Source organism: Oncorhynchus gorbuscha, linkage group LG19, assembly GCF_021184085.1.
Source record: "Oncorhynchus gorbuscha isolate QuinsamMale2020 ecotype Even-year linkage group LG19, OgorEven_v1.0, whole genome shotgun sequence".
Classification (NCBI taxonomy): Eukaryota; Metazoa; Chordata; class Actinopteri; order Salmoniformes; family Salmonidae; genus Oncorhynchus; species Oncorhynchus gorbuscha.
The window spans coordinates 60,255,270-60,281,853 of record NC_060191.1 but is presented as its reverse complement, the minus strand read 5'-3'; the positions used below and the strand labels follow the sequence as shown (position 1 = coordinate 60,281,853).

At 46.7% G+C, this 26,584-nt stretch overlaps 1 protein-coding gene across 2 annotated transcripts in view; it reads right to left on the bottom strand.

The window, feature by feature from the left end:
• LOC124005484 (ephrin type-A receptor 4) overlaps positions 1–26,584 on the bottom strand; it is a 93,699-nt gene that overhangs the window by 53,558 nt on the left and 13,557 nt on the right. For both annotated transcript variants that reach the window (XM_046314786.1, XM_046314785.1), the window contains exon 4: positions 2,636–2,791. In XM_046314786.1, coding sequence (XP_046170742.1) covers positions 2,636–2,791 — 156 coding nt within the window. The remainder of the gene's footprint in view (positions 1–2,635; positions 2,792–26,584) is intronic.

Here is a 26,584-nt window from a genome sequence, read left to right as displayed (position 1 = left end):
CTATCACTGTCTCTCTCCTTCCCTATCACTCTCTCCTTCCCTATCACTCTCTCCTTCCCTATCACTCTCTCTCTCCATCCCTATCACTCTCTCTCTCCTTCCCTATCACTGTCTCTCTCCTTCCCTATCACTCTCTCTCTCCTTCCCTATCACTCTCTCTCTCCTTCCCTATCACTCTGTCTCCTTCCCTATCACTGTCTCTCTCCTTCCCTATCACTATCTCTCTCCTTCCCTATCACTCTATCTCTCCTTCCCTATCACTGTCTCTCTCCTTCCCTATCACTCTGTCTCTCTCCTTCCCTATCACTCTCTCTCTCTCCTTCCCTATCACTCTGTCTCCTTCCCTATCACTCTCTCTCCTTCCCTATCACTCTGTCTCCTTCCCTATCACTCTGTCTCCTTCCCTATCACTGTCTCTCTCTCCTATCACTGTCTCTCTCCTTCCCTATCACTCTGTCTCTCTCTCCTATCACTGTCTCTCTCCTTCCCTATCACTCTGTCTCATTCCCTATCACTGTCTCTCTCCTTCCCTATCACTCTGTCTCCTTCCCTATCACTGTCTCTCTCTCCTATCACTGTCTCTCTCCTTCCCTATCACTCTGTCTCCTTCCCTATCACTGTCTCTCTCTCCTATCACTGTCTCTCTCCTTCCCTATCACTCTCTCTCTCCTTCCCTATCACTGTCTCTCTCCTTCCCTATCACTCTGTCTCCTTCCCTATCACTGTCTCTCTCCTTCCCTATCACTATCTCTCTCCTTCCCTATCACTGTATCTCTCCTTCCCTATCACTGTCTCTCTCCTTCCCTATCACTCTGTCTCTCTCCTTCCCTATCACTCTCTCTCTCTCCTTCCCTATCACTCTGTCTCCTTCCCTATCACTGTCTCTCTCCTTCCCTATCACTCTCTCCTTCCCTATCACTCTCTCCTTCCCTATCACTCTCTCTCTCCATCCCTATCACTCTCTCTCTCCTTCCCTATCACTGTCTCTCTCCTTCCCTATCACTCTCTCTCTCCTTCCCTATCACTCTCTCTCTCCTTCCCTATCACTCTCTCTCTCCTTCCCTATCGCTCTCTCTCTCCTTCCCTATCGCTCTCTCTTCCCTCTCTCCTCTCTTCCCTATCACTCTCTCTCTCCTATCACTCTCTCTCTCCTTCCCTATCGCTCTCTCTCTCCTTCCCCTCTCTCTCTCCTTCCCTATCTCTCTCTCTCCTTCCCTATCTCTCTCTCTCCTCTCACTCTCTCTCCCCTCTCTCTTCCCTATCGCTCTCTCTCTCTCCTTCCCTATCGCTCTCTCTCCCTCTCCCCTTCCCTCTCTCTCTCTCCCTTCCCTATCTCTCTCTCTCTCCTTCCCTATCGCTCTCTCTCTCCTTCCCTATCGCTCTCTCTCTCTCCTTCCCTATCGCTCTCTCTCTCCTTCCCTATCGCTCTCTCTCTCCTTCCCTATCGCTCTCTCTCTCTCCTTCCCTATCGCTCTCTCTCTCTCCTTCCCTATCGCTCTCTCTCTCTCCTTCCCTATCGCTCTCTCTCTCCTTCCCTATCTCTCTCTCTCTCCTTCCCCTATCGCTCTCTCTCTCTCCTTCCCTATCGCTCTCTCTCTCCTCCCTATCTCCTTCCCTATCGCTCTCTCTCTCTCCTTCCCCATCGCTCTCTCTCTCCTTCCCTATCGCTCTCTCTCTCTCCTTCCCTATCGCTCTCTCTCTCTCCTTCCCTATCGCTCTCTCTCTCCCTCTCCTTCCTTCCCTATCGCTCTCTCTCTCTCCTTCCCCATCGCTCTCTCTCTCTCTCTCTCCTTCCCCCTATCGCTCTCTCTCTCTCCTTCCCTATCGCTCTCTCTCTCTCCTTCCCTATCGCTCTCTCTCTCTCCTTCCCCATCGCTCTCTCTCTCCTTCCCTATCGCTCTCTCTCTCTCCTTCCCCATCGCTCTCTCTCTCTCCTTCCCTATCGCTCTCTCTCTCTCCTTCCCTATCGCTCTCTCTCTCCTTCCCTATCGCTCTCTCTCTCCTTCCCTATCGCTCTCTCTCTCTCCTTCCCTATCGCTCTCTCTCTCCTTCCCTATCGCTCTCTCTCTCCTTCCCTATCGCTCTCTCTCTCCTTCCCTATCGCTCTCTCTCTCTCCTTCCCCATCGCTCTCACTCTCTCCTTCCCCATCGCTCTCTCTCCTTCCCTATCGCTCTCACTCTCTCCTTCCCCATCGCTCTCTCTCCTTCCCTATCGCTCTCTCTCTCTCTCTTTCCCTATCGCTCTCTCTCTCCTTCCCTATCGCTCTCTCTCTCTCCTTCCCTATTGCTCTCTCTCTCTCCTTCCCTATCGCTCTCTCTCTCTGGTGGAAGAATGAATCTTGGATGCAGTGTTTCCTCATTAGTTCTTTGTCACATTGAGTGATCACTAAGTACCACCTGGAATCAGAATGCAACTATTAAACACCAGCTGTGTGTGCAACCACTGTGTTAGTGTGTGTGTGTGTGTGTGTGTGTGTGTGTGTGTGTGTGTGTGTGTGTGTGTGTGTGTGTGTGTGTGTGTGTGTGTGTGTGTGTGTGTGTGTGTGTGTGTGTGTGTGTGTGTGTGTGTGTGTGTGTGTGTGTGTGTGTGTGTGCGTGCGTGCGTGCGTGCGTGCACGCATGCGTGTACACTTACTGGTGCATGGCATGGATGCAGGGTCAGTCTCTGAGCGGAAGTAGCCCTTGTCACAGGCACAGGATGTGGATCCCTCTCTGACAGAGTAGCTGTGGAGAGGACACTTGGAGCAGGCACCGTCTGTGGCCAGGGCACGGTAGTAGCCAATCTTACAGGCTGTAAGAACACAGATAGCGAGAGAGACAAAGTCAGTCGGCAGGGATCATAGAACACTCACAGGGAGTACACACTACAAGATAGTAAAACCACTGTGTAATGCTGCTCTCTGTCAATCATATCTATCTCTTTCTGGCTTTCTATTTCTCCTTCTCTTGTTGGGCGATTCAACAAGCTGACTGAGGTTTCTATCTTCTTTCATTTTCTCCAGCTCTACCCATCTCTCCTCTCAAACCCTGACATTTCACCAATGCCCTGTGGCTGGCTTTCATCAGAATAATATAGAGAGAAGTTACCATACAAGAGTTACAGAAAATATCACAGAACCGCCCCTCCTCCCTCTCTAGAATTAAACTATGCTTTATTGGCAGGGCTGCAATGTGCAATGTACGCAACGCCATGGGCGTTCCAACACAATTAACAAACAAATGTCACCTCGTTTGGCCCAGTGTCTCCTCTGAGCCAGGTTCTCAGTCCATAAGGCCTACACTACACTACAAATGCCTCAAATTGTAACCTAGGTTACACTTTTCTGATTATGGTGAAGGTTGGTGCTACCCTTTCCTCTTGATTGACAGCTAAATCTGAGATCTCGGCTTTCAAGGAGTTCCTCTCTACTGTACCGGTTTCCATAATATCTGGGAAGTCTAGAGGGTTCCATTTCACCCAAGAGCACTGGACCAGAAGAGGAGGACAAAAGATGGAATCTGTGAGAGGTGCGGTTCAGACAGCCAGGATACCGATTGGGCCAAATATCCTGTCAATCACTGAGTCCTTGGCAGGACCAGCAAATGGCATTGGCCCCTAGCATTGAACTCTGGGATGTGTGTGTGTGTGTGTGTGTGTGTGTGTGTGTGTGTGTGTGTGTGTGTGTGTGTGTGTGTGTGTGTGTGTGTGTGTGTGTGTGTGTGTGTGTGTGTGTGTGTGTGTGTGTGTGTGTGTGTGTGTGTGTGTGTGTGTGTGTGTGTGTGTGCGCATGTGTGTGCGTGCGCGCATGCGTGTACACTTACTGGTGCATGGCATGGATGCAGGGTCAGTCTCTGAGCGGAAGTAGCCCTAGCCCTTGTGTGTGTGTGTGTGAGTGCGTGTGCGTGCGTGCGTGCGTGTGTGTGGAATCATTTCCCTGTAGAATGAAAGTGTGTAATTATCTGAGTGTTTTATACAACGCTGGGTCCATCAGTCCATCAGTCCCAAAAAGGCATTCAAAGGCATGAATTTGTAAATCCATATTCATAAATTCATGAGACAAGACACACAAACACTTTGAGTAGTGTTCAAAGTCCCGCATGCATCCACCACGCTAACTCAAACTCATGCCTTTTCACACAGACTCTCACACACACAAGGAACACACACACACCTACCCACACACAAGAAAGTCCACAAACCCCAAAAAGTGAGGGAAATCCCTTACTCTGCGCCACAATAATGAAACTGGGCTCCTGTCCCTGTGTGTCTTCCTCTCCCTCCCCCGTTAACATCAGCTAGCCACAGGACTAGCATAGCCTTTGGTATCCCACAGCCCAGCACAGCCCAGCACAGCCCAGCACAGCACAGCCCAGCTCAGCACACCCCAGCTCAGCACAGCCCAGCCCAGTACAGCACAACCCAGCACAGCCCAGCTCAGCACAGCCCAGCACAGCCCAGCCCAGTACAGCACAGCCCAGCACAGCCCAGCTCAGCACAGCCCAGCACAGCCCAGCACAACCCAGCTCAGCACAGCCCAGCCCAGTACAGCCCAGCACAGCCCAGCCCAGCACAGCACAGCCCAGCCCAGCTCAGCCCAGCCCAGCCCAGCCCAGCCCAGCACTGCCCAGCCCAGCACAGCACAGCCCAGTACAGCCCAGCCCAGTACAGCACAGCCCAGCCCAGTACAGCCCAGCACAGCTCAGCCCAGCACAGCCCAGTACAGCACAGACCAGCCCAGTACAGCCCAGCACAGCCCAGTACAGCATAGCACAGCACAGCCCAGCCCAGTACAGCCCAGCACAGCACAGCCCAGCCCAGTACAGGCCAGCCCAGCCCAGCCCAGCCCAGTACAGCTTGCTGCTTGCTACCTGCTGAGTCTTTATCTCCACATCCCCTCCCAATCAATCAGACCCAATCCCTGCCGCTTCACCAGCTAACGCTCAGCGCTAAGGTCCTCTTTGATTCACGCCGGCAGGGGTTAGAGGAGAGGAGAGCCACTAGTCTTGTTCTCACAGTGGAAGACAGAGTAGAGGATTAAAATGGAAGGTGCTTTGTGTTATCTCTCTATCCGTTCAGGATCTTTGACAATCTTTAACGCCAAAATGCGTCACAGAGGCACGACAGGGACGGGTATTGTGTTGAGGGGTTGTGACTGTTTTGAGAGTTTTAAGAGAAACGTCACGTTTAGGAGGGGGTTTTGTCAATGTGCTATGACCAGGAAGCTGACCAGGGGAGGCACGGGGGAAGTCCAGCTGGTTTAGAATGATCACCCCTCACTGAAAGCTGGGGGGAGAGTTAATTGAGGTCCATGCTTCTGGGTCTTTGAGCCATGGCCTCTGTGTAATGATAAAGGAGAGATCCAGCTCACACTGTGCACGGCTGAGGAGTTTATTACTCTGTGATAATCAATCTGCCCTAAGGTGACCTCCACTACCAAATACACCCTGCCTTATTCTTCAACAGAATTATTTGAAAACCCTCAAAATCCCCCTTTGACATAGAGATTGGTTGGCATCGTCATTTGTGGTCTGGATTTTGCATCTTGGAAATAGTTTGAAAGGGTATGTCAACATAGAGAAGTGTTTATAATGGTTTCTTGCCCTGCGGATAGGAAAAGGCACTAGGAAGAGAGGGTGAAATCCTAGTAAAGCTAGGGAATTTGCTTCCCATTAGGAGTTTCTTTGTGTGTGTGTGTGTGTGTGTGTGTGTGTGTGTGTGTGTGTGTGTGTGTGTGTGTGTGTGTGTGTGTGTGTGTGTGTGTGTGTGTGTGTGTGTGTGTGTGTGTGTGTGTGTGTGTGTGTGTGTGTGTGAGAGTGAGTGTGAGTGTGTGTGAGAGAGAGAGAGAGAGAGAGAGAGAGAGAGAGAGAGAGAGAGAGAGAGAGAGAGAGAGAGAGAGAGAGAGAGAGAGAGAGAGAGAGAGAGAGAGAGAGAGAGAGAGAGAGAGAGAGAGAGAGAGAGAGAGAGAGAGAGAGAGAGAGAGAGAGAGAGACCACAATGCTGGGTGGTCTGAACAACTGAGGATTTACTAAGGAATCTCCCTTAAGACCACATGGATGTATCACTGCCCAGACCGGCCATGACCAACATGCACGCAAACATTAACAGCCACACACACAGAGACATTCAGAGGAAGTCATATGGGCTGGGCTGGGCTGGGCTGGGCTGGGCTGGGCTGGGCTGGGCTAGGTAAGGAGCCTTCATTATATCGTCTGATTCTCCATTAGCATTCACACAACCTTCCCTCTGTAATAGTATTTTTCTCTATATCCCCATTTCCTTTTCCTCATGTCCCTACTCCTCCTCTCTCTCCCCATGCCTCCTTTCAGAGCGGTAGGTTTTTGTCAGGTGCCAGATCTTGGTGCCGGGAGATCAAAGGGACTGATGACTTACTGTTCTATTCTGGAATGGCTCAAAATGGAATCGACTGGGACATCGCATTCCTCCCTTCATTCCTCTCGCTTCTTTCACTCATTCAACCCTTCTCTATTGCTTTAGTCTTTTCTTTGTCACCCTTCCTCACCCCTCTCTCCTCTCTCTGTGTTGTCTGTAAGCTGAAGCACATGTGGGGGTGTGGGATAAGGAGAGGGGGCTTCTGAGAGTTAACGAGTCATTTTGTCGGGGTGGTGGGGATTGTGTTGGTGAATTGGGCTCACCGTGTGAGACGATGGGAAAGTGGAAAACATCTGTTCAAAACAAAACGGCCATCTGCAAAAACCACACAAAAGCTGGCGATACAATGACAACTAACTACCTACACATCCACCGACTATAAACTCAACAATGTCCTCCACACAATGACAACTACCTGCACATTAGTCTTCAAATAGCCCACAATATCCTCCACAGTAGCCTACTGAAATACACTAGCTCACACATCCAGCTACTAAAACTTCATCAACTGACCCGCACGCAAACCATGGCAGATACCCACTTACCAGGCCACACAACAAAGCTTCCTATACACCCGAGACATAAAGCATGATAGAAAGAACGAAAGAACCCCATGAATAGCCAGCCAAAACCCAAGAATGCAACACGCTAAACACACATAAACTGGGCTTTCCCAGACAGAACAATTGCTTCCTTTATACCGAAAAATAATCAAGTTCAAACTATATCGTTTCCCCCTTTCTTCCAAATGCTTTGTTTTCTTTTGGTTCTGAAATTCAGTGGCTCTTGTCTCAGTCCTAACAGACAGTGAGTGTTCTTCTGAAGGGGACTGAGGCGTTCTCACAAAGCCTTTTCTTTCACAACAAAGCGATCTGTTTTCAAACCTGAGGGCAAAGAGAGAATCTCCTTCTTTCCTCTACCTTAAAGAGCCAGCATGTTATTTTCAAACTTCACTATATATACAAAAGTATGTGGACACCTCTTCAAATGAGTGGATTTTGCTATTTCAGCCACTCCTGTTGCTGACAGGTGTATAAAAATGAGCAGACCGCCATGCAATCTCCATAGACAACCATTGACAGTAGAATGGCCTTATTGAAGAGCTCAGTGACTTTCAATGTGGCACTGTCATAAGTTACCACCTTCCCAACAAGTCATTTCATAAAATGTCTGCCCTGCTAGATCTGCCCCGGTCAACTGTAAAGTGACCGTGGAAACGTCTAGAAGCAACAACTGCTCAGCCGCGTAGTGGTAGGCCACACAAGCTCACCGAATGGGAATGCCGAGTGCTGAAGCGCGTATCAGTAAAAATTGTCTGTCCTTGCCAACTGTAAAGTTTGGTGGATAATTAATAATGCTCTGGGGTTGTTTTTCATGGTCTGGGCTAGGCCCCTTAGTTCCAGTGAAGGTAAATCTTAATGCTACAGCATACAATGACATTCTAGATGATTCTGTGCTTCCAAGTTTGTTGCAACAGTTTGGGTTCTCTCTCTCTCTCTCTCTCTCTCTCTCTCTCTCTCTCTCTCTCTCTCTCTCTATCTCTCTCTCTCTCTCTCTCTCTCTCTCTCTCTCTCTCTCTCTCTCTCTCTCTCTCTCTCTCTCTCTCTCTCTCCCTCTCTCCCTCTCTCCCTCTCTCCCTCTCCCTCTCTCTCTCTCTCTCCCTCTCTCTCTCTCTCTCTCTCTCTCTCTCTCTCTCTCTCTCTCTCTCTCTCTCTCTCTCTCTCTGTGTCTCTGTCTCTGTCTCTGTCTCTGTCTCTGTCTCTGTCTCTGTCTCTGTCTCTGTCTCTCGCTCTCTCTCTCTCTCCCTCTCTCTCTCGCTCTCTCTCTCTCTCTCTCTCTCTCTCTCTCTCTCTCTCTCTCTCTCTCTCTCTCTCGCTCTCTCTCGCTCTCTCTCTCTCCCAGCTAGCAGACAGCCGGAATAAAACAGGTTTCTAAGTAATGGACTCACTACCCCTTCCCACGCACACACACAACCTCACATAGAGGGAGAAAAAGTGAAACATTCAAAAAAACACATACAAATCCAAAAACCTGAGCCTCTGGCTATTAGCTGGGGCTAACTAGGCGCTAACCACTAGCAACTGTCATTAAAACAGCAGGATCGTGGAACAGGTTAAGTTGTTAACTCAGTTTGTGGGGTTATTAATTACCCCCGGCTCTGAAGGTGACAGCTACACAGCCACAGAAACCTATCAGTGTGATGGATGAGAGACACACGGCCACCGAAACCTATCACAATGATTGATGACAGACACGCGTCTTAACCTTAACCTGTATGGTGGGAAAAGGAGTCGTAGTAGAAGCACTAAACGCTAATATCTGGGGTGATGTCCATGGTAGCCCTAATTAAGGTCCAATTTTAACCAAAAATGATAACAGTTGATAGGAGAGCGAACATGGCTAATATATAAAGCTGATGCCAGACCAGTTCCCCTTGGTTGCCAGAGGTCTGTCTGGGTCTGTCTGTCTGTCAGAGTCAGATGATTTATAAATGTATTTCCAACAGAAGCAATCCATCACCCAGGAGCCACCCAAGAAGCTGCTCTAATTAAAATGGCTTTATCTGACACAACTATGAACACACGCCAAGCCAAAACCTGAGGCCAACACAACAGAGGGAAAAGCTTAGGTACAAACGAACGATAGAGAAATTGTTTGCATCATTTTTGTTTGTGCATAAATGAACAACACTTATGATTTTAGACCAATATCAAACTCCAAGTTGAACTATTTAAGAACATAGGACAGATCATTTTTAAAAGGTAATGACTGTTCTCATCCATTTTGCTTAACGGGCTGCATCATGGTACCTACTATTGTTATTATTTGGATTGCACAACTTTAATATTGAAATATTGTTTTCAAACCTCCTGCAGGCCCAGGTCTCTGTATTCTTTATGTGACGTAGGCCCCACTTCCCACCTCTCCACCACTCCACCCTGTACTCTCTGTGTTGGACCACAGTGTCCAGGAGCCTTTTAGCACAATGGCTAGATCAGCTAAATCCACTGTATTACACCCAGAACACTGAGAGGAAAAGTCAACCCTTCAAGAATGGACAATGGGTGTGGAGGGGAACTTCTGGGATGTAGAGTGAGAGAGCCAGAGCGAGAGAGAAAAAAAAAACAGAGAGAGATTGAGACAAAGTGAGACAGAGAGAAAGAAAGAAAGAGATAGTGGGCAAGACAGAGACAGAGAGAGACAAAGGAAGACAGAGGGAGAGAAACAGAGAGACGAGAAAGAGACAGAGTGGCAGGTAGTTGAAACAGATGCACCTTTGTGTGTGGTGAAACATTGCTTGACTTGGCCCTATTAGGTGGAGGGGTGGTCAGATTCCACTCTTGTGCCCATGCCAGGTTCTGCAGGTGGCACCACCCAGGCCGGGTTAGCGCCAGAACGCTACAGACCTTTTGTGACCCAGGATTCACATGACAGGTGGATAATGAATAACAATGCCTACACACACATACACACCAACACACACACTCATACCAACACACACTCTTGCATATGTTCTATACACAACTGCATGTACACTCAAGCACACACAAGTCTCTCATACACATTTATACTGCACATACACTCTGTTTCAAAATGATCTGTGCACAAAAACACACAGCAGGCTTTGAGGGATTATTCTAGCGGGGGACAGTGGTGCAGCAGGTAAACTAAGTGGTTACTGTTCTTAGGCCGTCATTGAAAATGAGAATTTGTTCTTAACTGACTTGCCTAGTTAAATAAAGGTCAAATAAATGTTCAAAAATCGAATAAAATGTCTCTATGCTACAATTCCACAGAGTCCTGAAGGGGGAAAGGTGGTGGTGAGAGGGTGGGAGGGGAGTATCTGACATGCTTTCCTGAGTTGGATTTCTATTCAATTAGAAGGGGGGTTAACAGTGTGGTGTGGGGTATGCTAGTGTTGTTGTGCTAAGGGACTTCCCACCACACACAGATCAACAATTGGCTGATGTGGTCGCTATCCTGTACTGTAGAGTCAACACGATTGGGACAGGCAAAGGGAGGATGTGAAAAGGGAACAAACAACACACACACGGCTATAAGAACAGGAGAAGAGGAAAGGGAAGCAATATGGAAACTGTCTCTATAAATAAGGTAAACAAAGGTCAGTATTTCCTCAAGCACGTTATAAATCACCTACGTACATAATTCAGTCATTACAAACACACACACACACACACACATATCCTTGGCGTACACATCACTGACAAACTGAAATGGACCACCCACACAGAGAGCGTGGTGAAGAAGGCGCAACAGAGCCTCTTCAACCTCAGGAGGCTAAAGAAATGTGGCTTGTCACCTAAAACCCTGACAAACTTTTACAGATGCACAATTGAAAGCATCCTGTTGGGCTGCATCACCACCTGGTATGGCAACTGCACCGTCCGCAACCGCAAGGCTCTCCAGAGGGTAGTGCGATCTGCCCAACGCATCACCTGGGGCAAACTAGCTACCCTCCAGGACACCTACAGCACCCGATGTCACAGGAAGGCCAAAAAGATAATCAAGGCCATCAAACACCCAAACCACTGCCTGTCCACCCCGTTATCATCCAGAAGGTGAGGTCAGTACAGGTGCATCAAAGCTGGGACCGAGAGACTGAAAAACAGCTTCTATCTCAAGGCCACCAGACTGTTAAACAGCCACCACTAGCACATTAGAGGCTGCTGCCTATAGGCATAGACTAGGAATCACTGGCCACTTTAAGGAATGGAACACGAGTCACTTTAATAATGTTTACATATCTGGCATTACTCATCTCATATGTATATACTGTATTCTACACTATTCTACTGTATCTTAGTCTGTTCTGCTCTAACATTGCTATTCCATAGGTATATATATAGTCTTAATTCATTCCTACTCAGATTGGTGTGTATTAGGTTTATGTTGTATTGGGTTTATGTTAATTTGTTAGCGATTACTTGTTAGATATTACTGTACTGTCGGAGCTAGAAGCACAAGCATTTAGTTAGATATTACTGCACTGTCGGAGCTAGAAGCACAAGCATTTAGTTAGATATTACTGCACTGTCGGAGCTAGAAGCACAAGCATTTAGTTAGATATTACTGCACTGTCGGAGCTAGAAGCACAAGCATTAAGTTAGATATTACTGCACTGTCGGAGCTAGAAGCACAAGCATTTAGTTAGATATTACTGTACTGTCGGAGCTAGAAGCACAAGCATTTAGTTAGATATTACTGCACTGTCGGAGCTAGAAGCACAAGCATTTAGTTAGATATTACTGCACTGTCGGAGCTAGAAGCACAAGCATTTAGTTAGATATTACTGCACTGTTGGAGCTAGAAGCACAAGCATTTAGTTAGATATTACTGCACTGTCGGAGCTAGAAGCACAAGCATTTAGTTAGATATTACTGCACTGTCGGAGCTAGAAGCACAAGCATTTAGTTAGATATTACTGCACTGTTGGAGCTAGAAGCACAAGCATTTAGTTAGATAATACTGCACTGTTGGAGCTAGAAGCACAAGCATTTAGTTAGATATTACTGCACTGTCGGAGCTAGAAGCACAAGCATTTAGTTAGATATTACTGCACTGTTGGAGCTAGAAGCACAAGCATTTAGTTAGATAATACTGCACTGTTGGAGCTAGAAGCACAAGCATTTAGTTAGATAATACTGCACTGTTGGAGCTAGAAGCACAAGCATTTAGTTAGATAATACTGCACTGTTGGAGCTAGAAGCACAAGCATTTAGTTAGATATTACTGCACTGTCGGAGCTAGAAGCACAAGCATTTAGTTAGATATTACTGCACTGTTGGAGCTAGAAGCACAAGCATTTAGTTAGATAATACTGCACTGTTGGAGCTAGAAGCACAAGCATTTAGTTAGATAATACTGCACTGTTGGAGCTAGAAGCACAAGCATTTAGTTAGATAATACTGCACTGTTGGAGCTAGAAACACAATAATTTAGTTAGATATTACTGCACTGTCGGAGCTAGAAGCACAAGCATTTAGTTAGATATTACTGCACTGTCGGAGCTAGAAGCACAAGCATTTAGTTAGATATTACTGCACTGTCGGAGCTAGAAGCACAAGCATTTAGTTAGATATTACTGCACTGTTGGAGCTAGAAGCACAAGCATTTAGTTAGATAATACTGCACTGTTGGAGCTAGAAGCACAAGCATTTTACTACTACAACCTCAATAATATCTGCTAATCACAGGCAGGGTATTTTAGGTTGTTTGATTAGGTAATCCACTAGTAGCTCCCAGCCGTCAGTCTGTCTGGGGCCAAACACCTCCTATTGTGTGTCTGTGTGTGTTTATGTGTGCACGTATGAGCTCTGTGTGTGTGTGTGTGTGTGTGTGTGTGTGTGTGTGTGTGTGTGTGTGTGTGTGTGTGTGTGTGTGTGTGTGTGTGTGTGTGTGTGTGTGTGTGTGTGTGTGTGTGTGTGTGTGTGTGTGTGTGTGTGTGTGTGTGTGTGTGTGTGTGTGTGTGTGTGTGTGCGAACACTGAGTGCATTCCTTTTGTGCGTCCGACCTGGCCTGTGTGTATGCATACAACTTTGCAGGGTCACTAATTCTCCAAACATCCCATCCCAGAATCACACAGTCCCCAGTACTACTGTCACTCTGCAGACCCCTGACCTCTTGTCATGTCTCTTAGACCTGTTGCTGCTCCCACTGACCTCCCCCTGCCTGTCCCTGAGAAGAGGCCTACTCCAGACCCAGAAATGAGGTCATGTGTTGACATGGAAGCAATACCCCTGGAAGCTAAAAATGCTGTCAGCTGCTTTGTCATGGTAACGCCCCCATCGTTAACCCTTGGCTTTCCCCCTGGCTGGTTGAACCTGGTGGTGAGGAGGGCTGAGGAAGATGGGTAACCTGATATGTAGGAAAATGGCGTGCGGTTAGGGCAGGTTACAGTGCTAATGTGTAGCGTTTAGGCTACACATTTGATGTGCAGACAGACACGTCTACAGAGTGATAGAGGGACACCCCAAACATGAACAGAAAACAGTTCAATTGAAAATGTATGGCCGGCTTTGAAGTTTCAAAATTGGAACTACCAGAAATTAGTGTGTCGAGTTTCTCGCCATCTATCTGTCTAGTTGATCTCTTTCTTCATCTCACTAAACTACCATACTCTCACCCTCTCCATCTATTCTCTCTGTCTCTCCATCTATTCTCTGTCTCTCCATCTATTCTCTCTGTCTCTCCATCTATTCTCTCTGTCTCTCCATCTATTCTCTGTCTCTCCATCTATTCTCTCTGTCTCTCAATCTATTCTCTCTGTCTCTCCATCTATTATCTCTGTCTCTCCATCTATTCTCTCTGTCTCTCAATCTATTCTCTGTCTCTCCATCTATTCTCTCTGTCTCTCCATCTATTCTCTCTGTCTCTCCATCTATTCTCTGTCTCTCCATCTATTATCTCTGTCTCTCCATCTATTCTCTCTGTCTCTCCATCTATTCTCTCTGTCTCTCCATCTATTCTCTGTCTCTCCGTCTCTCCATCTATTCTCTCTGTCTCTCCATCTATTCTCTCTGTCTCTCCATCTATTCTCTGTCTCTCCATCTATTCTCTCTGTCTCTCCATCTATTCTCTCTGTCTCTCCATCTATTCTCTCTGTCTCTCCATCTATTCTCTCTGTCTACATCTACTCTCTCTGTCTCTCCATCTATTCTCTGTCTCTCCATCTATTCTCTGTCTCTCCATCTATTCTCTCTGTCTCTCCATCTATTCTCTCTGTCTCTCCATCTATTCTCTCTGTCTCTCCATCTATTCTCTGTCTCTCCATCTATTCTCTCTGTCTCTCCATCTATTCTCTCTGTCTCTCCATCTATTCTCTCTGTCTCTCCATCTATTCTCTCTGTCTCTCCATCTATTCTCTGTCTCTCCATCTATTCTCTCTGTCTCTCCATCTATTCTCTCTGTCTCTCCATCTATTCTCTCTCTCTCTCCATCTATTCTCTCTGTCTCTCCATCTATTCTCTCTGTCTCTCCATCTATTCTCTCTGTCTCTCCATCTATTCTCTGTCTCTCCATCTATTCTCTGTCTCTCCATCTATTCTCTCTGTCTCTCCATCTATTCTCTCTGTCTCTCCATCTATTCTCTCTGTCTCTCCATCTATTCTCTCTGTCTCTCCATCTATTCTCTCTGTCTCTCCATCTATTCTCTCTGTTTCTCCATCTATTCACACACACACACACATCACATACATACTGCTATCCCCATCTCCTGAGTTCTGGCTCTGACACAGAGTTTCATCAGTGTATGAGTGTGTGTGTCCCGTATGTCAGTGTGTTTACCGAGGGTGGAAAGGCTAGTGTGCCAGCGGCACGGAGATTGTGATTAGAAGAGGCCTTTTCTTATTAAAATGGCCATTGAATCGAGACTCTGGCCCATCAGAGTAGATCAAGCCTTTTTTTCATGCGCGCTCTTTTTGTCATAACCCCTAACTGATTACCACAGCCAGGCCTTTCATTCCCAGAGGAGGTCTGAGCTCAGGAAGAAGATCCCGAGTGAAGAAAAGACCACCTCCTCTGCCTGCCAGGATAGAGGGAGCTTAAGATAGAAATCGGAGGGAGAGAGAGAGAGATGGAAGGAGAGAGGGAGGGAATGAGAGAGAGATAGATGAAACACTCGTCAAGGTGTTTGCAATCAGCCTCCATTGTGAGAAACCGAGGGAGAGTTGGCAGGCAAAGCATCTATGTGTGGTTATGTTGGTGTTGTATTCAGCTGTGCTGCTCGCGCAACATGATTGAAATGTTAAGAGAAAAGTCCCGGTTAAGGGGGTGATCGTACCTCAATAAATATCGCAAACATACACACAGAAGCACATACACATTTCACAGAGATGGATCACTTACACACACACCTCAGCATCAGTTCTAGAAAACCCTTGATCAGAGGGATTTTGGGGAGATGGTGAAGAGATGGATGAAGTGGAGAAAAAGGAAGAATGCCAAACTGGAACTAAATCTCTCCCACTTAACTCCCTTTCTTTGTCTTATTCTCCATCTCACTGCCCCCTTCTTTCTCTCTCTCCTTTTTGCAAAAGTACTATTTCTCCCTCAGTCAAGTCAATGAAAGTGGCAGTGGCTCTCTTTCCTTTTCAGAGCCTCAAAACCTCTCTCATTCACTCTCTTTCAAATGATCTGCCCGAGCCCTCTTGATTGGAGCCCATGTCTCTCTCTCCCTCCCCCTCGCTCTCTCTTTCTCTCTCGCTCCTCCTCAGAGCCTTCTGTCTGTCCATCAACCATGCTTTTCCAGGAGAGAATAAGAGAGAGAGAGAGAAAGGAGAAAGAGAGAAAGGAAGAAAAAGAAAGCAGGGTAGAAGAGTGGTGAGAGAGAAAGAGGAGGAGACTGAAAAACAAGTCACCCACGGAGAGAGGGAAGGACAGAGAGGGAAGCAGAGGGGAGAGCAGACGGGAGGGATGGGGTGTCTGGGTAGAGAGCGGCCTGGGGTATTTATTCTGGCTCTTTTGACATGTTAATTTGCTTCGTGACTACTTTAATCGTTCCCTCTTCCTGTCGCAGCCTTCAAAGAGAGGATGCTTTTCAAAAAGACGAGGGAGTGGAGTGGAGAGAGAGCGAGCTGGCTCCAAAACCATTCTTTACACAATGTCCCCTGAATGTTCACGGTTGTTAGCTGAATATTTGCTGAAAAATGAATGGAGTTTTAACAGTGTGGTTACATGTGGGTTATGCGGGTGGCGTTCGGTTGCGTTTGTTGTGTTTGCATTGTCAGAGCGCTGCCCGCCTGCTTGGGTCACACTCAACAAGCACTTTTTTCCTGGCCTGAATGGGGTGTGAGGAGAGAGGACGATGAGTGTTAGGAACAGCAGGGGAAAGAGTTGAGCCAGGACCGTGCTACGAGCAGGAAGAAACCTTCAACACCTCCAGTAATGATCACTGAATTACAATTCATCTGGTGGAGGGATGGGGAGGGGGAGTGAGGAGAGGGAGGGGGAGAGGGAGAGGGAGAGGAAGAGGGAGGAGAGGGAGAGGGAGGGGAAGAGGGGAGAGGGAGAGGGGAGAGGGAGAGGGAGAGGGAGAGGGAGAGGGAGAGGGAGAGGGAGAGGGAGAGGGAGAGGGAGAGGGAGAGGGAGAGGGAGAGGGAGGAGGAGAGGGAGTGGGAGAGGGAGAGGGAGGAGAGAAGGGAGAGGGAGGAGGAGAGGGAGGGGGAGTGGGAGAGGGAGGAAGAGAGGGAGAGGGAGAGGGAAAGGGAGAGGGAGAGGGAGAGGGAGAGGGAGAGGGAGAGGGAGAGGGAGAGGGAGAGGGAGAGGGAGAGGGAGAGGGAGAGGGAGGGAGGAGAGGGAGAGGGAGGAGAGAAGAGGGGGGGAGAGGGAGAGGGAGAGGGAGGAGAAAGGGAGGAGAGAAGGGAGAGGGAGAGGGAGAGGGAGGGGGAGAGGGAGAGGGTGGAGAGAGGGAGAGGGATAGGGAGGAGGAGAGGGAGAAAGATAGAGAGAAATACATGAAGAGAGGGAGAAAGATAGAGAGAAATACATGAAGAGAGGGAGAAAGATAGAGAGAAATACATGGAGAGAGGGAGAAAGATAGAGAGAAATACATGAAGAGAGGGAGACAGATAGAGAGAAATACATGGAGAGAGGGAGAAAGATAGAGAGAAATACATGGAGAGGGAGAAAGATAGAGAGAAATACATGGAGAGGGAGAAAGATAGAGAGAAATACATGAAGAGAGGGAGAAAGATAGAGAGAAATACATGGAGAGAGGGAGAAAGATAGAGAGAAATACATGGAGAGAGGGAGAAAGATAGAGAGAAATACATGAAGAGAGGGAGACAGATAGAGAGAAATACATGGAGAGAGGGAGAAAGATAGAGAGAAATACATGGAGAGGGAGAAAGATAGAGAGAAATACATGAAGAGAGGGAGAAAGATAGAGAGAAATACATGAAGAGAGGGAGAAAGATAGAGAGAAATACATGAAGAGAGGGAGAAAGATAGAGAGAAATACATGGAGAGGGAGAAAGATAGAGAGAAATACATGGAGAGGGAGAAAGATAGAGAGAAATAAATGGAGAGAGGGAGAAAGATAGAGAGAAATACATGAAGAGAGGGAGAAAGATAGAGAGAAATACATGGAGAGAGGGAGAAAGATAGAGAGAAATACATGAAGAGAGGGAGAAAGATAGAGATAAATACATGAAGAGGGAGAAAGATAGAGAGAAATACATGGAGAGGGAGAAAGATAGAGAGAAATACGTGGAGAGGGAGAAAGATAGAGAGAAATACATGGAGAGGGAGAAAGATAGAGAGAAATACATGGAGAGGGAGAAAGATAGAGAGAAATACATGGAGAGGGAGAAAGATAGAGAGAAATACATGAAGAGAGGGAGAAAGATAGAGAGAAATACATGGAGAGGGAGAAAGATAGAGAGAAATACATGAAGAGGGAGAAAGATAGAGAGAAATACATGGAGAGGGAGAAAGATAGAGAGAAATACATGGAGAGGGAGAAAGATAGAGAGAAATACATGGAGAGGGAGAAAGATAGAGAGAAATACATGGAGGGAGAAAGATAGGAGAAATACATGGAGAGGGAGAAAGATAGAGAAATACATGGAGAGGGAGAAAGATAGAGAGAAATACATGGAGAGAGGGAGAAAGATAGAGAGAAATACATGGAGAGGGAGAAAGATAGAGAGAAATACATGGAGGGAGAAAGATAGAGAGAAATACATGGAGGGAGAAAGATAGAGAGAAATACATGAAGAGAGGGAGAAAGATAGAGAGAAATACATGGAGAGAGGGAGAAAGATAGAGAGAAATACATGGAGGGAGAAAGATAGAGAGAAATACATGGAGGGAGAAAGATAGAGAGAAATACATGAAGAGGGAGAAAGATAGAGATAAATACATGAAGAGAGGGAGAAAGATAGAGAGAAATACATGGAGAGGGAGAAAGATAGAGAGAAATACATGGAGAGAGGGAGAAAGATAGAGAGAAATACATGGAGAGGGAGAAAGATAGAGAGAAATACATGGAGAGAGGGAGAAAGATAGAGAGAAATACATGGAGAGGGAGAAAGATAGAGAGAAATACATGGAGAGGGAGAAAGATAGAGAGAAATACATGGAGAGAGGGAGAAAGATAGAGAGAAATACATGGAGAGAGGGAGAAAGATAGAGAGAAATACATGAGAGAGGGAGAAAGATAGAGAGAAATACATGGAAAGATAGAGAGGAGAAAGATAGAGAGAGAAATACATGGAGAGGGAGAAAGATAGAGAGAAAATACATGAAGAGAAAGGGAGAAAGATAGAGAGAAATACATGAAGAGAGGGAGAAAGATAGAGAGAAATACATGAAGAGGGAGAAAGATAGAGAGAAATACATGAAGAGAGGGAGAAAGATAGAGAGAAATACATGAAGAGAGGGAGAAAGATAGAGAGAAATACATGAAGAGAGGGAGAAAGATAGAGAGAAATACATGAAGAGAGGGAGAAAGATAGAGAGAAATACATGAAGAGAGGGAGAAAGATAGAGAGAAATACATGAGAGAGGGAGAAAGATGAAGAAATACAGAGGGAGAAAGATAGAGAGAAATACATGAAGAGAGGGAGAAAGATAGAGAGAAATACATGGAGAGAGGGAGATAGAGAGAAATACATGGAGGGAGAAAGATAGAGAGAAATACATGAAGAGAGGGAGAAAGATAGAGAGAAATACATGAAGAGAGGGAGAAAGATAGAGAGAAATACATGGAGAGGGAGAAAGATAGAGAGAAATACATGGAGAGAGGGAGAAAGATAGAGAGAAATACATGGAGAGAGGGAGAAAGATAGAGAGAAATACATGAAGAGGGAGAAAGATAGAGAGAAATACATGAAGAGAGGGAGAAAGATAGAGAGAAATACATGAAGAGGGAGAAAGATAGAGAGAAATACATGAAGAGAGGGAGAAAGATAGGGAGAGAAGATAGAGAGAAATACATGAAGAGAGGGAGAAAGATAGAGAGAAATACATGAAGAGAGGGAGAAAGATAGAGAGAAATACATGAAGAGAGGGAGAAAGATAGAGAGAAATACATGAAGAGAGGGAGAAAGATAGAGAGAAATACATGGAGAGAGGGAGAAAGATAGAGAGAAATACATGAAGAGAGGGAGAAAGATAGAGAGAAATACATGAAGAGAGGGAGAAAGATAGAGAGAAATACATGAGAGAGGGAGAAAGATAGAGAGATAGAGAGAAATACATGAGAGGGAGAAAGATAGAGAGAAATACATGAGAGAGGGAGAAAGATAGAGAGAAATACATGAAGAGAGGGAGAAAGATAGAGAGAAATACATGGAGAGGGAGAAAGATAGAGAGAAATACATGGAGAGAGGGAGAAAGATAGAGAGAAATACATGGAGAGAGGGAGAAAGATAGAGAGAAATACATGGAGAGAGGGAGAAAGATAGAGAGAAATACATGAAGAGAGGGAGAAAGATAGAGAGAAATACATGAAGAGAGGGAGAAAGATAGAGAGAAATACATGGAAGAGGGAGAAAGATAGAGAGAAATACATGAAGAGAGGGAGAAAGATAGAGAGAAATACATGAGAGAGGGAGAAAGATAGAGAGAAATACATGAAGAGAGGGAGAAAGATAGAGAGAAATACATGGAGAGGGAGAAAGATAGAGAGAAATACATGGAGAGAGGGAGAAAGATAGAGAGAAATACATGGAGAGGGAGAAAGATAGAGAGAAATACATGGAGAGAGGGAGATAGAGAGAAATACATGGAGAGGGAGAAAGATAGAGAGAAATACATGGAGAGGGAGAAAGATAGAGAGAAATACATGAAGAGAGGGAGAAAGATAGAGAGAAATACATGGAGAGGGAGAAAGATAGAGAGAAATACATGGAGAGGGAGAAAGATAGAGAGAAATACATGAAGAGAGGGAGAAAGATAGAGAGAAATACATGGAGAGGGAGAAAGATAGAGAGAAATACATGAAGAGAGGGAGAAAGATAGAGAGAAAAGGGGGCGGGAGAGAGGGAGACTACAGATACAAACCTAATATGCATTTGTGTATTTAAAGTCAAGAGGGACTAGAGGGATAAATAGAATGACATGATGAATTTAGATGATGCTCCCTAGTGCATATTTAACAATGTTAACAGAGAGAGACAGAGACAGAGAGACAGAAAGACACAGAGAGAAAGAGAGAGCGACAGAGAGAGGATAGAGACGGAGAGAGACAAAGACAGAGAGAGGACTACATCTCTTACAACTACATCAATACTGGAAAGCTGTGTGATATGTAATACCCCATAATTCAATCATGTGAACCACTTTCAGTTGAGAAAGTCTACGGTCAGGATCAACAGGTTAAGGTTAGGATAATAGAGCAAGAGAAGGTCTATGGTCAGGATCAACAGGTTAAGGTTAGCAGAATAGAGCAAGAGAAGGTCTACGGTCAGGATCAACAGGTTAAGGTTAGCAGAATAGAGCAAGCGAAGGTCTACGGTCAGGATCAACAGGTTAAGGTTAGGAGAATAGAGCAAGAGAAGGTCTACGGTCAGGATCAAGAGGTTAAGGTTAGGATAATAGAGCAAGAGAAGGTCTACAGTCAGGATCAACAGGTTAAGGTTAGCAGAATAGAGCAAGAGAAGGTCTACGGTCAGGATCAACAGGTTAAGGTTAGCAGAATAGAGCAAGAGAAGGTCTACGGTCAGGATCAACAGGTTAAGGTTGGGATAATAGAGCAAGAGAAGGTCTACGGTCAGGATCAACAGGTTAAGGTTGGGATAATAGAGCAAGAGAAGGTCTACGGTCAGGATCAACAGGTTAAGATTAGGAGAATAGAGCAAGAGAAGGTCTACGGTCAGGATCAACAGGTTAAGGTTAGGAGAATAGAGCAAAACATTACAATCCAGTCTTTGGACACAATCCTTCCTCTCTCTGATGCTAATCTGGTCATACACACAAACACACTCATTCATGCAAGTACACATCTTGCTACAACAGAACAGGCGGGTGGACAGGCAGGGTGACTTGAAAGATTCCCTCTACTTGATGTAGTATTTGTAAAGGTGGTGTAGAGGTTTAAACTCCCATCTGCTCCCCACCCATCCCTCCCTCCCCAATGAGAGGTGTCAAAACAGTCTGCCACCTTCACGGTTCAGCCACCCAAGGCGTCTGCCTCCAACACATACACACATAAACTCGCACACATGAACGCAATACACGGACAAACACACACAGTCACATACATTAACTCATATGAACGCAATACACACACGGACTCACACATCGATACACACACATTCACACATGCAAACACTTGTGACACGTCCTTCCGACAATCCCCCCTCAACAATGCAGTCACCCTCAACAATGCAGTCACCCTCAACAATGCAGTCACCCTCAACAATGCAGTCACCCTCAACAATGCAGTCACCCTCAACAATGCAGTCACCCTCAACAATGCAGTCACCCTCAACAATGCAGTCACCCTCAACAGACGACTAGCGACAGTGAGTGTTACCCCACCACCCAAGCTCATAGAAACAAGGGAATGAGAGAGAAAAGAAAGGAGCCCAAAAGCAAACCCCCGGTCCTTCTCATGGGGCCCTCCCTGGTCCCTGCATCTCTCTCCCCTTGGCCCCTGTGCTCTGTGTACATTCTGGCGGCCCCCGAACACCCAGCTGTCAGGATCCTGACGTCTTAATAAATCCTGGCCCTCGACCCTGTCATGAATACCAGCAAGATGGATGAACAACTTAGTGACCTTTGACCCTCAGCCAGTGTTCACAATCCTCTGACCCCCCCCTAACCCACACACCCCCCATCCTCACTGCTTCAACAATGATGGAGGAGTCCCATTCACTCACCACTGCTGGGAACCAGAGGCCAAGGTACCCCCATAACCTTGACACACACACACACACACACACACACACACACACACACACACACACACACACACACACACACACACACACACACACACACACACACACACACACACACACCCTCGTTCCGACAGAGGACTTGAGACCCAGCCCCCCATCTCAGCCACTCTTTAGTGTCTTGGTCCACATGATTATATTGAAGTTGAGCCCCCCTGTATTCTGCCTCGTCAGTGCACTTGAAGGCTGACAGTGAGCTCCACCTTTTAACCCATCAAACACTGAGGTAGACCCTGGACTGTCGCTCTGGTAGCCATGGAGACCCAGGCAGAACGTGAGTGTGTGTCTGACCCAACTCTGATGTGATAGAGCACATACCACTGATGTTATATGACACAGCACATGCATACCATGCCCTCCGTAATTATTGGGACAGTAACACAAAAAGTTAGACGCACAAATATCATACCCCCGAAATGCTAACCTCCCCTGCTATTGTAATAGAGAGAGGTTAGCATGTCTTGGGGGTATGATATTTGTGCGTCTGTAACTTTCATTATTCACAATTCATTAAGGACTATCCACAATAATGGCAGCATCCACATCAACATGGAAATGTTTAGAAACATATTATATTCTTATTTACAATAAAAGTGACGTAATATATTAGCATTCATTGGATGCTAAATATTCTGAAACACAACCAAAACAAACAGCAAATGCATCCAACAAGTTTGTAAAGTCACAAGCTTGATGTAATCATTGTGTGCTAGGAATATGGAACCAAATACTTACTTTTGACTACTTTAATACACATAAGTGAATTTGTCCCACTACTTTTGGTCCCCTAAAATGGGGGGACTATGTACTGAAAGTGCTGTAATTTATAAACTGTTCACCCGATATGGATGAAAATACCTTTTAATTAAAGATGACAGTCTGTACTTTAACCTCGTAGTCATTGTATAATTTCAAATCTAAATTGCCAAAATAACTAAACATGTGTCACTGCCCCAATAAGTACGTAGGGCACTGTATACACATCGCAAAAAGACACATTAACACATGACTAGACACTCAGAGAAAATCATTGCAAAAATAGACTAAAGGGCACTCAGATGCCCATGAGTTTGGTATGAGAGAGAACTAAATGTTACTGACTCACACCAGTAAGGATACATCATCTTTCAAAGACTACCCTCAGTCAGCTCTCCTTCCTTCAGCCTGCCATCTCTGCTCTCTCCTTTGAAGACAACCCAGGCGAGAGAGAAACCTGGCCCCTGCCATCCACACAGCCACAGAAACCAACAGGGGAGACAGGCTACACTCCAAAGAACATTCTTGCCCCGAAATGCTACCCCCTGACCCCCAACCTATCCCCCACACACACACACCATCTTTGGCCATTTGTACCTCAGTGTGCCCTCCTCGACCATCCTCAGAAGGAGCCAGCCAGCCCTAGTACACTAAATCACCAGGCCTGTTTGTCATGCAATTAGTCCTGAGATAGTGCTTAAAGGTCCCCCCGTAAATGAAGGTAGGTAGAGTGGCCCGTCCCCGTTAATCAACCTGGCCGGCCTCTGACCCCACGCTGCAGCAGCCCACTGCCCTTCACACTGGGGGGAGGCAGCTGACGGCTGACTACACACACACACAACACACTGGTAGTCACACACCAGGAACCACACACACAACAGACTGGTAGTCACACACCAGGAACCACACACACAACAGACTGGTAGCCACACACCAGGAACTACACACACAACACACTGGTAGTCACACACCAGGAACCACACACACAACACACTGGTAGCCACACACCAGGAACCACACACACAACAGACTGGTAGTCACACACCAGGAACCACACACACAACACACTGGTAGTCACACACCAGGAACCACACACACAACAGACTGGTAGTCACACACCAGGAACCACACACACAACAGACTGGTAGCCACACACCAGGAACTACACACACAACACACTGGTAGTCACACACCAGGAACCACACACACAACAGACTGGTAGTCACACACCAGGAACTACACACACAACACACTGGTAGTCACACACCAGGAACCACACACACAACAGACTGGTAGCCACACACCAGGAACTACACACACAACACACTGGTAGTCACACACCAGGAACCACACACACAACAGACTGGTAGCCACACACCAGGAACTACACACACAACACACTGGTAGTCACACACCAGGAACCACACACACAACAGACTGGTAGTCAGATAGGTCTGATTTGGTCCTGCCGTACATACCTACACGTACGCTACGGTCACAAGACGCAGGCCTCCTAATTGTCCCTAGAATTTCTAAGCAAACAGCTAGAGGCAGCGATTTCTCCTATAGAGCTCCATTTTTATGGAACGGTCTGCCTACCCATGTCAGAGACGCAAACTCGGTCTCAACCTTTAAGTCTTTACTGAAGACTCATCTCTTCAGTGGGTCATATGATTGAGTGTAGTCTGGCCCAGGAGTGGGAAGGTGAACGGAAAGGCTCTGAAGCAACGAACCGCCCTTGCTGTCTCTGCCTGGCCGGTTCCCCACTTTCCACTGGGATTCTCTGCCTCTAACCCTATTACAGGGGCTGAGTCACTGGCTTACTGGGGCTCTCTCATGCCGTCCCTGGAGGGGGTGCGTCACCTGAGTGGGTTGATTCACTGATGTGGTCATGCTGTCTTGGTTGGCGCCCCCCCTTGGGTTGTGCCATGGCGGAGATCTTTGTGGGCTATACTCAGCCTTGTCTCAGGATGGTAAGTTGGTGGTTGAAGATATCCCTCTAGTGGTGTGGGGGCTGTGCTTTGGCAAAGTGGGTGAGGTTATGTCCTTCCTGTTTGGCCCTATCCGGTGTCCTTGGATGGGGCCACAGTGTCTCCTGACCCCTCCTGTCTCAGCCTCCAGTATTTATGCTGCAGTAGTTTATGTGTTGGGGGGCTAGGGTCAGTTTGTTATATCTGGAGTACTTCTCCTGTCCTATTCGGTGTCATGTGTGAATCTAAGTGTGCGTTCTCTAATTCTCTCCTTCTCTCTTTCTTTCTCTCTCTCAGAGGACCTGAGCCCTAGGACCATGCCCCAGGACTACCTGACATGATGACTCCTAGGTTTTGTCCTTTCTAGGGAGTTTTTCCTAGCCACCGTGCTTCTACACCTGCATTGCTAGCTGTTTGGGGTTTTAGGCTGGGTTTCTGTACAGCACTTTGAGATATCAGCTGATGTACGAAGGGCTATATAAATAAATTTGATTTGATTTAGTCACACACCAAGAACTACACACACAACACACTGGTATCCACACCGGGAGAGAAACGTGGTAGTCACACACCAAGAGAAAAACATACAGTAGGTCTATATATCCTTGGTAAATGTATTAACAGATTCAACATATTTTTATTTATTCTGGTTTTTTGCATTGCCATGTTTTTATTCAGATGCTGATGGATAACAAAAGACATTCACTAAGTATAGTCACACAAACAACATTAAACAAGAGGGATCATTGAGGTGGACTAAAGACTAAAAACAAACACTTTCAGCATTTTTCCCCCCTCATCGCCATGTGTCTCTGTTTGAGCTCTTTCTACCTCTCGTCCACCTACATAGAATGATAAACCAGACAAGTGAGGGCTTGTGTCTATCTCTCTCTCTCACAGGCCAGCACTGGCCCTTCTGAAAACCATCTAGCTGGGATTTGGGTTGTGGTGGGGAAGGGTGGGGTGGGGAGGAGAGAGAGAGAGACTGGGAATGATCTGGCTGGGATTGGGGCTGGTGGTGTGGTGGGTAGGGGAGGAGAGAGAGAGACTGGGAATCATCTGGCTGGGATTGGGATTGGGGCTGGTGGTGTGGTGGGTAGGGGAGGAGAGACTGGGAATCATCTGACTGGGATTGGGATTGGGGCTGGTGGTGTGGTGGGTAGGGGAGGAGAGGAGAGAGAGAGAGACTGGGAATGATCTGGCTGGGATTGGGGCTGGTGGTGTGGTGGATAGGGGAGGAGAGAGAGAGAGAGAGAGACTGGGAATCACCTGGCTGGGATTGGGGCTGGTGGTGTGGTGGTGTGGTGGGTAGTGGAGGAGAGAGAGAGACTGGGAATCATTTGGCTGGGATTGGGGCTGGTGGTGTGGTGGGTAGGGGAGGAGAGAGAGAGAGAGAGACCGGGAATCATCTGGCTGGGATTGGGGCTGGTGGTGTGGTGGGTAGAGGAGGAGAGAGAGAGAGAGAGACTGGGAATCATCTGGCTGGGATTGGGGCTGGTTGTGTGGTGGGTAGGGGAGGAGAGAGAGAGAGACTGGGAATCATCTGGCTGGGATTGGGGCTGGTG